Genomic DNA, 13,299 nt, shown 5'->3' with positions numbered 1-13,299 from the left:
GACATTTATATGTTTGTCCCAGTCAATCTAGTACCCATATTGGTGATGTAAGAATTAAAGATCTAGAGGTTTTCAGGATGCTCCTGACATCATTCCATGTTTGCAAGACCTTACTTGGTCTACACATACAATTGGTTTCAGAAAAGTTAATTTGCAGAAAGATAAAACATCATCAATAACAGCTACCTACACACAAAAGATGATCAAAACAATTTTTTTAATTTGATTTCTCTGAGTGAGTGAGAGTAATGATGATTTCTTCAATAGCATTAGAGAAAGAAGGCAGGACAAAATTTGAGATACTAAATTCATTTAGAGATATTGATCTTGGGATACTGATACTGATGCAAGACAGAGCAAATTTCCCCAAGTTGGAGGGAGAGCAAGCCCTGCACTGAGAGAAAAAGAGAGTCCTTTGGAGGAGAGTGTAAAAAGAATTCAACATACACACCAAAGTTAGAGTCAAAAGGATATTTTATTAGAAAAGAGATAATACCACTAGTGTGGTCTCCTCTCAGAGTCAGACAGTGAGGCGGACGGTGAGATAGACAGTGAGAAACAGAGAAAAAGCACTGAGAGGGACCCTGAGTGTTCAAAAAATTCAGTTTATATATCATTCTTTAGTTTCCATTTCCTTTGATATGGACATACAGTGAGGGAGGGGAAGGAGAAAAGTATTTTAGCATGAAAAGGTAACAATACGTAGAGTGAAACGCCTGCTGGCAGTTCCTAGCCTCTAATACATAGGTTCCCCATGGTTTTAGCCATAGGGAATGACTCTTGGTTCCTGTTTCCCCTTCACAGGTGTGGAGAATGGGTTTTTAGCAATCCTAGCAGAAACCTTTCTTTGTTCTGAGGTGTCCTCCTGGCCTGACTGCAGGGCTAATCAGTATGTTGCAGTCTCTGATTGTGGCTTGATTAACATTTTAATTCTCATGCCTCTTCCCTATGTTAGAAGGACATAGAAGAAATAAGTAACTTTTTCAAGGAGAGTTGGGAAAGGCTTCACTAAAGAGCTGACATTGAACCTAATTTTGAAAGATGAGAAGCTGTTGCCAAATGGAGAAGAAGTGCTGGGAGGTAAGTCAGAAACAAATGGTTAGGAATTGTAATGCCAATTGTAATTGTAAATGCCAGAATTGTAATCAAGCAAAGATTCCTGTTTTAACATGTGTCTCCTGTAATCAGAGAGTTAAGTATACAGTCTCTTTAGAATAGAGAAGATTCAAGAAGAATGCCTTAAACCCTAATTTTTAAAATCATTTTAGCATGTTAAAATATCAAACCCAAAAGTTTATTTTTACTGCAGGTCATTTGCATTTGAGAGCAATGATTGGATTTGGGTGAATAGTATGTAGTAAAGGGAAAGTATTAAGAGGGGGTCTACTAATTATAAAACTAGGTGTTAAATTAATTAGTTTGATTAAACAATTGTTGCAGGAAGCGACACCCAATGGAGGAATTCAGACTCTCAGACAACTTTGTTAGAGGAAGGAGAATTTAATGCTGGCAGAGAGTATGGGGCATTCAACAGACCCAAAGCACGATCTCCCTTTGGTTAGATTTCTTACAGCTTATATACCCTCACAGTGTACAGTGTCCATGCAAGGGCCCCGTGATTCCTTTGTATGAGGTTTTACATATTCCTCCTTACTCAGAGTGAGAACAGGTAGCTTTGGTGGAGGACTGCAGGGGAGGAATTTCCAGACCCTTGGTCTTACCAGCACCTTTATTGGATTCTTGAACAAAGAGATGGCACTCCTAGGCTTATAGACACGGAGCAGCATTCATTGATGTCTGAGCCACTCAGAGGGGTCCTTATCCAAAGGCTGAGCTCTCGCTATAACACAGCAAACATTTCCACAGTCTTGACATTCTTATACAGCTACAGAGATAGGGAAGGGGCCGGAGAATCATTGAGGTGGGGGATGCAGCTGTGGAAAACATGTTAACTGAAGAGCATAGGGCAGAATAGAGGAAGAGAGAGCAGTTTTAACCAGCCGAGTCGGTTATTTCTGCAGCCCTTTCCTTTGGATCTATTTTTACTTTCAGATGCCTCCACTCCTCTCTCACAATTAGTTTTTATCGAATACCTTTACAGTGACAGCCATTATGCTAAGCATTAGGATTACAAAAATAAGCGAGAGACTGCGGTTTGTCAGTTTGGTGGCTAAAATTTGGACAGTCCTCTTCAAATGCAGTGTGATCTACACATGGTATGGCATGACTAAGACTGGCTACCATTTTTATACATTTAAAGTCACATTTTTTATGTTTTTGTTGAGATGGTTTCTTCTCTCTCTCTTTTTCTTTTTTTACATCTTCTTCACAATGTGTTTAAGAACACGATAATGTGCAATATTTTTTCCATGAAACATTACCAAGCCAGTTATATTTCTAACCTATACTTATATAGTTGCTTTTCTGAAAATGCAGGCTTTATGTATATTGCTACTTTATCAGGTTTGTTTTTTAGTCTGCATTCTCTCAGCAAATGTGTTAACCACTCTACTCATTTTTCTATCAGAAACACTCACAAGGCAAAGTCACACCTTCATCTCTGAGCTTGAGGTTAAAATAGTTAAATATCAGTGATATTTTTAAAATTTAAATCTGATCATGCGATTTGTCTATATAATATTTTTTTCTCAGTGGCTCCCTATGCCTTCTGGGACAAGGTCCCAAATCATTGGATGAGCTTTCCCAGTTATCTTATTATACAGGAGAGCATATGTTGCCCTAATTCAGGCTGCTTTTAGCTCGGGGTCTGCTTTTGTCTGAAATGCTTCTTTTCCTTTTATTTAACTAACTCCTATTCTTCTGGGAAAACTCAGATCAGAAGCTTCCTCCTCCTAGAAGTCTTTTTCAGTCATTCTGATCTGAGAAATGAGCCCCTATCTTAGCACTCTGCAGTTCCCTTTACTTCACAGACTACCTTGAGATGACTGACTGATGTGTCTGCTTCCCTAGGATGTTGTAAGCTTCTTGGTAGCTTAACTTTCACCTTGTTGAATTTTATACTCCTTATACTGACAAGTGCATATAAATGAACTGAAAAATAAGAAAAGACTTACCGCTGCATTAATCTCATATACAAAATTTACTCTTTGAGATTTAACTGAAAGAAAAACTATGATTGGAGAGGGGAGATAGAATGTTTGGAGAAGGCCACATAGTATAGAGATAAACAGAATGGAGTTAGCATATATAAGTTCAAATTTTGTTTCTGTGACATGGTATCTATTTGAAATAGAAAAGTTTCATAATTTTTTTTTTCATTCCTGAACTTTATCATCTTTAAAATAGATATGGCAATAGATTTCATTCGTTGTGTAAAAAATAAGTAAACTATTGAATGCAAAACACTTGTAAAAATGCTTGATGCTTAGTGAGCGCTAATAAGTCAGCTATTATTAGTTTTAGAATAGTACAAATAGTAGTAACAGCAGCAGTAGTAATTCAAGTGCTAACTTTAAATTAAAAAACAAAAAGAGAGAAATAAAGTTTGGAGTTAGATTTGGCATTCATCTAAATTTATATTTTTCTCCTTACCTTCTCCATCTCAGCCTCTCATGAAAAAACACAATCATTCAAGCTTGGTTGAATTTGTGCTCCTTGGTTTCCCTGAAGGAGGACCTGTCACAGGCTGGCTTTTTGTCCTGTTGTTGGTGGCATACCTGTTCACTGTCTGTGGCAACATGCTCATCTTCTTAGTCATACGATTAGATGTAGCCCTACACACACCCATGTACCATTTTATCAGTATTCTCTCCTTCTTGGAGCTCTGGTATACAGCTACCATAATCCCCAAGATGCTAGCTAATCTTCTCAGTGAGAAGAAGACCATATCTTTTGCAGGATGCCTCCTTCAGACCTACTTCTTCCACTCCCTAGGAGCCTCTGAATGCTGCCTTCTTACAGCCATGGCCTATGACCGATACCTGGCTATCTGCCGGCCCCTCCACTACCCTGCAATTATGACCCCAACACTCTGTGTGAAGATAGCTGCTGGTTGTTGGACTTGTGGTTTCCTGTGTCCCATTTCTGAAGTCATCCTGGTCTCCCAGCTCCTTTTCTGTGGCTACAATGAAATTGAACACATCTTCTGTGACTTTCCACCTCTGCTGACCCTGGCCTGCAAAGGCACAACCACTAATGTCCTGGTGGACTTTACCATCAATGCCTTTATTATCCTTATTACCTTCCTTTTTATTATAGTTTCTTATGGAAGAATCATTTGGACCATACTGAAAATGAAAACAACAGCAGGAAGAAAGAAAGCCTTTTCTACATGTGGCTCACATCTCATTGTGATCCTCATCTTCTTTGGGAGCATTATCTTCATGTATGTGCGGTTAAAGAAGAGCTATTCACTGACCATTGATCGGACACTTGCTGTAATCTACTCTGTATTAACACCACTAGTCAACCCAATTATCTACAGTCTCCGTAACAAGGAACTCATTAAGTCCATTAAGAGAATCATCTTCCAGAAAGGGAAGAGAGTTAGTGCAACTCACCATTGACCTCCTACCAACATCCTTCCTTGACTTCATTGTTGATCTCATAAATGTTCTATGTACCGTTTTTGTCCTGACCTTAAATAGTCACACATGCAATGGATCTCAAGTCTTATCTTTCAAAGACTTTATTTTTTTTTATTTTGTTTTGTAAATCTTTGCTTTCCATTCTTTATTTTATTAGTGTTTTCTACACTTAATAATACACTAGTATCTCCATTATTATTATAATTTTATTAAATTTATTTGAGTGACATTGTTAATAAAATTAGTTTTCAAGTGTGCAGTTTTATAATACACCATATGTACATTACCTTGTGTGATCACCACCCAAAGTTAAATTTCCTTCCACAAAGGGGATCAAATATATGGTGACAGTAGTATATTCATTCTTTAAAAAAAAGCATACAAAAGACCTAGCCTCAGCTGTATGATTAGAAAAAAAATTATAGCCATCCACATTGGAAAGGAAGATGTAAAACTCTCATTATTTGCAGATGACATGATATTATATACAAAAAATTCTGAAGACTCCACCAAAAAATTATTAGAACTAATAAATAATTCAGTAAAATCACAGAATACCGAATCAATATACAAAAATATGTTGCATTTTTATACATGAATAATGAACAATAGAAGGGGAAATTAAAAAAATAATCCCATTTACAATTGCATTAAAAAACATAAAATAGCAAGAAATACATTTAATAAAAGAAATGAAAGACCTATACTCTGAAAGGTATAAGACATTGGAGAAAAAAAATTGAAGGAGATACAAATAAACGGAAAGATATATCTTGCTCATGAATTGGAACAATTAATATTAAAAAGTTTTTACTATTTAATTTAATATACATATTTCATGCAATCCTTATTAAAATATCAATGGTATTCTTCTGAGTATTAGAACTAATCCTAAAATCTACATAGAACCACAAAAGTCTTGAATAGCCAAAAAGCAATTTTAAGAAAGAAAAGTGGGAAATATCACTCTACCTGATATCAAACTAAACTACAAGACTACAATAATCAGCATGATACTGGGATAAAATCAGATATATAGATTGATGCAATATAATAAAGAGCCCCAAAATAAAATTTTTGCTTACACAGCCAATTTACCCATGATGAAGAAAGGAAGACTCTACAATGGGGTAAAGGCAGTCTCATCAATAAGTGATATTGGAAAAATGGGATAGATACATGCAAAAAAAAAAAATGAAGTAAAACCACTTTATTACACCACATACAAAAATAAACTCAAGTGGATCAAAGACTTTAAAGACCTGAAAACAAAACTTCTAAAAGAAAACATAGGAAGTAAACTCCCTGGAATTGTGCTTAGTAATATTTTTTTCTGATATGTTGCCTTAAACAAGGGCAACAAAGATAAAAATAAACATATGGGCTACTACTGTCATACTCTCCCAGACTGATCACCATGTAGTCCCAGGCGAATCTGAGCAAGCCCTACCAAAATTGTCACTAACACTGCCAGAAACTGAGACTGAGGGTAGCTAGCATGATTAAACATCTATAAGAAAATAAAAAGACATTTTTAAGGCTTTATATAAAGCAGGGATCCAAGAGGCTTAGATGCCATCTACTGGAAACCAAAAGAAAAGCGCCTTCTTTGTAGCAGGCTAAAGGGAGAACTTTATATAATAAATCTTTCTGGATTGAAAAAAAAAAAAAAAAGCAGAATACACTTTCATTAATGCCTAGGCAGAGAAATAATCCATTAAACACCATGAACAACCAAGGTGACAAGGCATCTCAGAAAAAAAGAGAAATATCTCTAGAAAATAAGCTTACATACATAGAAATATGGAACTTAAATGACAGAATTCAAGATGGTATTTCTGAAAAAACTCAGTGAATTCTGCAATGAGTGATATCAATAATTTCAGGTATTGATGAAATACCTAGAGGAGCAGAGCAAGGAGATTGAAACCCTAAAAAGAACCAAATATAACTTCTGGAGATGAAGAACACACGGCAAGAGTTGAAAAATGAAATAACAAGCTTGGGAAATAGAGTCGACCAAATGGAGGAAAGGATCAGTAATATTGAAGACAGACATCTAGAAATAAATCAGAAAGAACAAGAGAGAAACTGAAGAATGAAAATAATGAAAGAGAAATTCAAGAACCAGCTGACAGCATCAAGAGAGGAGACATAAGAATAATGGGCAATATCAAAGGCGAGGAAAATGAGCAGGGACTAGAAAGCATTTTCAGACAAATAGTTGACAAGAATTTCCCAAATCTAAGGAATAAGCTGGAGCTTGGAATTCAAGAAGTCAACAGAACACCGAATTATCTCGACCCAAAAAGGCATTCACCAAGACATATTGTATTAAAATTATCAAAAATCAATGACAAAACAGAATTCTCAGTGCAGCCAGGGAGAAGAAAACAGTAACTTATAGCAGAAAACCCATTAGATTTTCCTCAGTCTTCTCAGCACAAGACAGAAAGGAATGGAATCAAATATTTAAACTATGAAGTGAAATGACATACCAATTAGAATAATGTATCCAGCTAAGCTCTTCTTAGATATGAAGGAGAAATAAAGACCTTTCTAGACATACAAAAATTGAGAGAATTCTCCACTACGAGGCCTGCACTACAGGAAATACTGAAAGGGGTCAGCTAATCTAAAACAAAATAACAACAACAACAATAACAAAAACATAATTAGGAGTAGAGTGACTATCAGGCAAATAGAAGCAGAGGAGAGTAACCCTTACAGAGAACAGGCCATTAAGCTTAAATAATAAGAAGAGAATTACTTTAGCAAGATAGTAATGAACATTCAGTATACATAGGAACAAATTGAGATAACAATGACTAAAGAGGGGATGATTCAAAGATACAAATTCGCAAAGGAGAATGGAGATAAGGTACATGCAGAAGAAAATGGATGACTATATATACATCACGATCCTTTACATACTCATAATGGTAACCACACAACAAAGATTCAGAACCAAAGTATATAACATAAAACAAGAAGGATCAGAGAGAAAACCCACAAAGCCAATCAAAATAAAGAAAACAGAAGCACAAGGACAAGGAAGCAATGGAAACACTGAGCTATCAGAAAGCAAAAGATAAAATGGCTATAAGAAGATATCATATTTCAATAATCACTCTAAATGCAAAAGGATTGAACTTACCAATAAAAGGTACAGAGTGGCAGAATGGATCAAAAAACAAAACCCAACCATATGCTGCCTCCAGGAGACATACCTCAGCTCCAAAGACAAATACAGACTCAAAGTGAATGGTTGGAAAATGATATTTCAAGCATATGTCATTCAGAGAAGCGTGGAAGTAGTGGTATTAATATCAGACAAAATAGACTTCAAAATAAAAAAGGTAAAGGAAAATACTGAGGGACACTTCATAATGATAAAAAGAATCATGGACCAAGAAAACATAACACTTATTAATATCTATACTTCCAATTAGGGAGCCACAAAATATGTAAAGCAATTACTAACAGAACTAAAGGGAGAAACAGACCAAAACACTATTTTAGTAGGGGACCTAAATACCCCACTGTTGGACATGGAAAGATTATTCAAACAGAAAATCAATAAGAGAATACCATTCTTAAATGACACATTAGACTAACTGGAAATAATTAACATTTACAGAGCCTTCCATCCCAAAACGGCTACTTATACATTCTTCTCTACTTCACATGGAACATTCTCAAGAATCAACCACATACTAGAACACAGAGATAGCATAAACAAGTATAAGAGGGTTGAAATCATACCAACCATATTCTCTGATCATAATGCTTTGAAAGTAGAGATCAAATGCAGAAAGAAATCAGGAAGAACCACAAATACATGGAGTTTAAATACCATGGTACTGATGAATAACTAGATCTGAAAAGAAATAAAAAGAGATCAAGAGATATACAGAAACAAAAGATAATGATAGTAAAACATATTAATACTTTTGGACATGGCAAAAGTGGTCATAAGAGGAAAGGTCATATTATTACAGGCCTATCTCCAAAAATAAGAATGAGCCCAAATAAACAACCTAACATTTCATCTTAAAAAAACTAGAAAAGGAAGAACAAATGAAGCCTAAAGTCAGCAGAAGGAAAGAAATCATCAAAATTAGAACAGAAATAAAATAAATCAAAAAAAAAAATAGAAAAAATAAATGCAACAAAGAGCTGGTTTTTTGAGAAGATTAATAAAATTGACGAACCCCTGGCTAGACTCACTAAAAAAAAAGAGAGAAAGGACACAAATAAAATCAGAGATGAAAGAGGGGAAATTATGATTGATATTGCAGAAATACAAAGGATCATACAAGAATACTATGAAAAAGTATATAACTCCAAATTTAATAACCTAGAAGAAATGGACTGGTACTTTGAACAATACAAACTTCCTAGACTGAATCAAAAAGAACTGGAAAATCTAAATAGGCTGATCAGCAGTATGGAAATTGAAACAATCATGAAAAACTACCAAAAAGTAAAAGTCCAGGACCAGATTGCTTCACTGGTGAAGCAATTCTACCAAACATTCAAAGAAGATTTAAGACCTATTCTCCTCAAACTCTTCCAAAAAGTTGAAGAGGTGACAATACTTCCAAGCTCATTTTATAAGGACCATATTATCCTGTTACCAAAACCTGGTAAAGATAACACACAAAAAGAAAACTACAGACCAATATCTCTGATGAGCACAGAGGCAAAAATTTAGTGAAGTGAATACAGCAACATATTAAAAAGATTATACACCACGATCAAGTGGGCTTCATCACAGAGGCACAGGGATGGTTCAAAATACTCAAATCGATTAATGTGATACACCACATAAACAAATTAAAAAATAAGAAACATATGATCATATCAATAGTTGCAGAAAAAGCCTTTGACAAGATACAGCATCCATTTATGATAAAAACACTTAACAAAATTGGTATAGAAGAAAAGTACTTTAACATAATAAAAGCCATCTATGACAAACCCTCAGCCAACATTATACTTCATGGTGAAAAACTAAAAACCTTTCCTCCAAGATCAGGGACAAGAAAGGGCTGTCCACTATTGCCACTGTTATTCAATATAACATTGGAGATCCTAGCGAGTGCAATCAGGCAAGAGAAAAATATAAGAGACATCCAAAGAGGAAATGAAAAATTTAAACGGTCACTATTTGCGGAAGACATGATTCTCTATATAAAAAGCCCTACAGACTTCATAAAACCACTACTAGAAATAATAAGCAAATACAGTAAAGTTTCTGGATACAAAATCAATGTTCAAAAATCCAAAGCATTTCTATACTCTAATCATGAATTGTTAGAAAAAGAAGTGGAAAAATTAATTCCTTTTGCAATTGCAACAAAAAAGAATAAAATGCCTAGGAATATATTTAACGAAACGTGAATGAACTATATAATGAAAACTGTAAGACCCTATTAAAAGAAATCGAAGAATATACAAAAAAATGGAAAGATATTTTGTGTTCTTGGATTAGAAGAATCAACATAGTTAAAATGACCAAATTACCTAAAGCATTATACAGATTTAATGCAATCTGGATTTTTGAACATTGATTTTGTATCAAAATCTGATCAGCACTTTTTAAAGAAATAGAATAAAAAATCTTCAGATTTGTATAGAAGCACAAAAGACCCTGAATTGCCAAAGCCATTATGAGAAAAACGAGGCTGGAGGCATCACTCTGTTCGACTTTAAATTATAGTACTAAACGACATTAATCAAAACAGCATGGTATTGGCAGAAAAACAGACACATGGACCAGTGGAATAAAATCCAGAGTTCAGAAGTAAACCCATATTTATATGGGCAAATAATTTTAACAAAAAGCAAAAAATATGCAGTGGAGAAAGGAAAGCCTTTTCAATAAATGGTGATGGGAAATCTGGAAAGCCACTTGCGAAAGAATGAAACTAGACTGTTGTCTATCACCACACACCAAAATTAACTCAAAATGGATTAAGGACCTGAATATAAGATCTGAAACAATAAAATGCATAGAAGAAAACCTAGGAACAAAACTCAAGGACCTTGAACATAAAGAGAATTTTATGAATTTGACTTCAAAGGCAAGGCAAGTAAAAGCAAGTGATGAATGGAACTACGTCAAACTAAAAAGCTTCTGCTCAGCAAAAAGAAACCATCAACAAGGTAAAGAGACAACCATCTGACTGGGAAAATATATTTTCAAGCAACAACTCCAATAAGGTCCTAATATCCAAAATATACAAAGAACTCATACAACTTAATAACAATAAAAAAAAAAATAATAATCCAATCAAAAAATGGGCAGAGGACCTGAACAGACACTTCTCCCTAGAGGAAGTACAAATGACCAACAAATATTTGAAAAGAAGCTCAATATTGCTAGCTATTGGGGAAATGCAAATCAAATCCACAATGAGATACCATCTTACACCTGTTAGAATAGCTATAATCAGCAGGACAATAATAAATGTTGGAGATGATGCGGAGAAAAAGGAACCCTCATACGCTGCTAGTGGGACTGCAAATTGGTACAGCCAGTGTGGAAAACAGTATCGAGGTTCCTCAGAAAACTAAGAATTGATCTACCATATGATCCAGCAATCTCTCTACTGGATATTTATCCCCAAAGACTGAAAATCTGTATCCAAAAAGATATTTGTACACTAATGTTCATAGAAGCATTATTTACGGTGGCCAAGACATGGAAGCAACCAAAGTGTCCTACAATAGATGATCGGATAAAGATGCTGTGGAACATATATACAATGGAATATTACTTAGCCATAAGAAGAGATGAGATACTGCCATTTGTGACAACATGAATGGACCTTGAGATAATCTTGCTAAGTGAAATAAGCCACACAGAAAAAGTTGAAAATCACATGATAGCACTTGTATGTGTTATACAAACTTAAAAGCAGCACATGAACAGGACAAACAAACAGAGACACATGGACATGGACTATAGACTAGTGATTACCAGAGGGTAGGACGTGGTGGAGAATTGGGAAGGTAAATGTGGTAAAAGAGGGTCAAATATAAGGGGTTAGGGGGAGGGTGAAATGGGTAAAGTGGATCAAATGTATGTTAGCTGAAGGAAACTAAACTTTGGGTGGTAAATATACAATAGAATATACAGGTGTCAACTTATCATGTACACCTGAAAATTATATAATTGTATTAATGAATGTTACTCCAATAAACTTAATTAAAAAAAAACATGTGGGATTATATCAAACTAAACAAGTTTTTGCACAGCAAGGAGATGATTAATAAACAAGAAGGAACTGACTAAATGGAAGAAGATATTTGCAAATGATATATCCAATAAGAGATTAATATCCAAAATATATAAGAATTCATATAGCTTAATACCATAAAAAATTATCCAATTAAAAAATTAATAGAAGATCTGAGTAGTCATTTCTCCAAAAAGGTATATAATACTTAAGTGTATAAAATCCTATTCGGAAGAAGAGTTGCAATTTCCTATGTCTGTCTGCCTGTTAGTCATCTTACTTACAGTTTTGTATCTTTTGTTTTAGGTAGAATGACCCCTGTAGTATTTTCTGTAATGCAGGACTTATGGTGAAAAATTTCCTCAGCTCTGAAAAGATTTTCATTTCTCCTTCATGTTTAAAGGATAACTGTGCTAGATATATTATTTCTGGCTGGTAGTCTCTCAATAGTTTAAATATTTGTTTCCTATTCCTCTTAGTTTGTAGAGTTTCTGCTTTATAATCTGACAATAATCTAATAGGATTTTCTTCATAGGTTACTATCTTCTTTTCCCTGGCTACCTTTAGAATTCTTTCTTTGTCATTAATTTTTGACCATTTTAATATAATGTGTCCAGGATAAGGCTTTATGGGTAAGATAATTAGTTGTTCTGTTTGTTTCTTGAATTTGAGGATTCAGTATTTTTCATAGGTTTGGGAAGTTTTCATCAACTATTTGTTTGAATAGGTTCTCTGTTCCCTTTTCCCTTTCTTTCTCTGGTATACCTATTATTCTTATGTTACTCTTTCTGATGGAGTCAGATAGTTCTTGTAGAGTGTTGTTTTTGTTTTCTTTTTCCACCTTTTTTTTTTTACTCTTTTTATTTCTTTTCACTCTCTTTTCCCATGTGTTATTTCTGAATTTCCATCTTCGATATCACTAATTCTTTTCTCCATCTGGTCAGCTGTATTTTCTAAGCTCACTATTTCATTCTTCATCATTTTCATTGAGGTCTTCAACTCCAGAATTTCTATTTTGTTGTTTTTCTAAGTTTCAATTTCTTTGGTAATGTATTTTTTATCATTAATTTTATTTCTGAGTTCATTAAACTGCCTATCTGACTTTTCTTGTGTACATGTGAATTTTTTAAAACTGCAAATTTGAGCTTTCTGTCATTTAAAAAAGTGACAAAGAAAACATTAGCTACTGCAACTCAGAAATGAACTCACAGCATAAGCAGGGATAATTTGTGACAACAAAAACAGAAAAAGAGAGGGAATAAAAGTCTGCATTTACAAATGGGAATGGATGTAAGATGCATGTAGAAGAAAGGACTACTGTATATATGAAACTTTCTTTTACATTAACTTACACACACACAATCTAGAAAACACATGTAACATAAAAAAGAGGGAACAGGCAAAAAATTATATAATATCACCAAACAAAAATGCAGACAGAAACACAGGGGCAAAGAAACAATGGAGACACTGAGCTACCAGAAAACAAAATATGGAAGGGATAT

The 13,299-nt window shown here is 34.4% G+C and overlaps 1 protein-coding gene across 1 annotated transcript; it reads left to right on the top strand.

Annotated features, from left to right (window-relative positions):
- Positions 1-3,572: 3,572 nt before the first annotated feature.
- On the top strand, positions 3,573-4,526 carry LOC120584254 (olfactory receptor 6N2-like). Its single transcript, XM_039839929.1, has one exon. It carries the CDS (start codon positions 3,573-3,575, stop codon positions 4,524-4,526), a length of 954 nt encoding a protein of 317 aa, XP_039695863.1.
- Positions 4,527-13,299: the final 8,773 nt, after the last annotated feature.

Source organism: Pteropus medius, unplaced genomic scaffold, assembly GCF_902729225.1.
Source record: "Pteropus medius unplaced genomic scaffold, Ma_sr-lr_union100, whole genome shotgun sequence".
In the NCBI taxonomy this organism is placed as follows: Eukaryota; Metazoa; Chordata; class Mammalia; order Chiroptera; family Pteropodidae; genus Pteropus; species Pteropus medius.
The sequence above is the reverse complement of the archived record's forward strand: the minus strand, read 5'-3'. Positions and strand labels throughout refer to the sequence as shown.

Coding starts and splice junctions, on each gene's coding strand:
- LOC120584254 (XM_039839929.1), top strand. CDS start 3,573: ATGAAAAAACACAATCATTCAAGCTTGGTTGAATTTGTGCTCCTTGGT.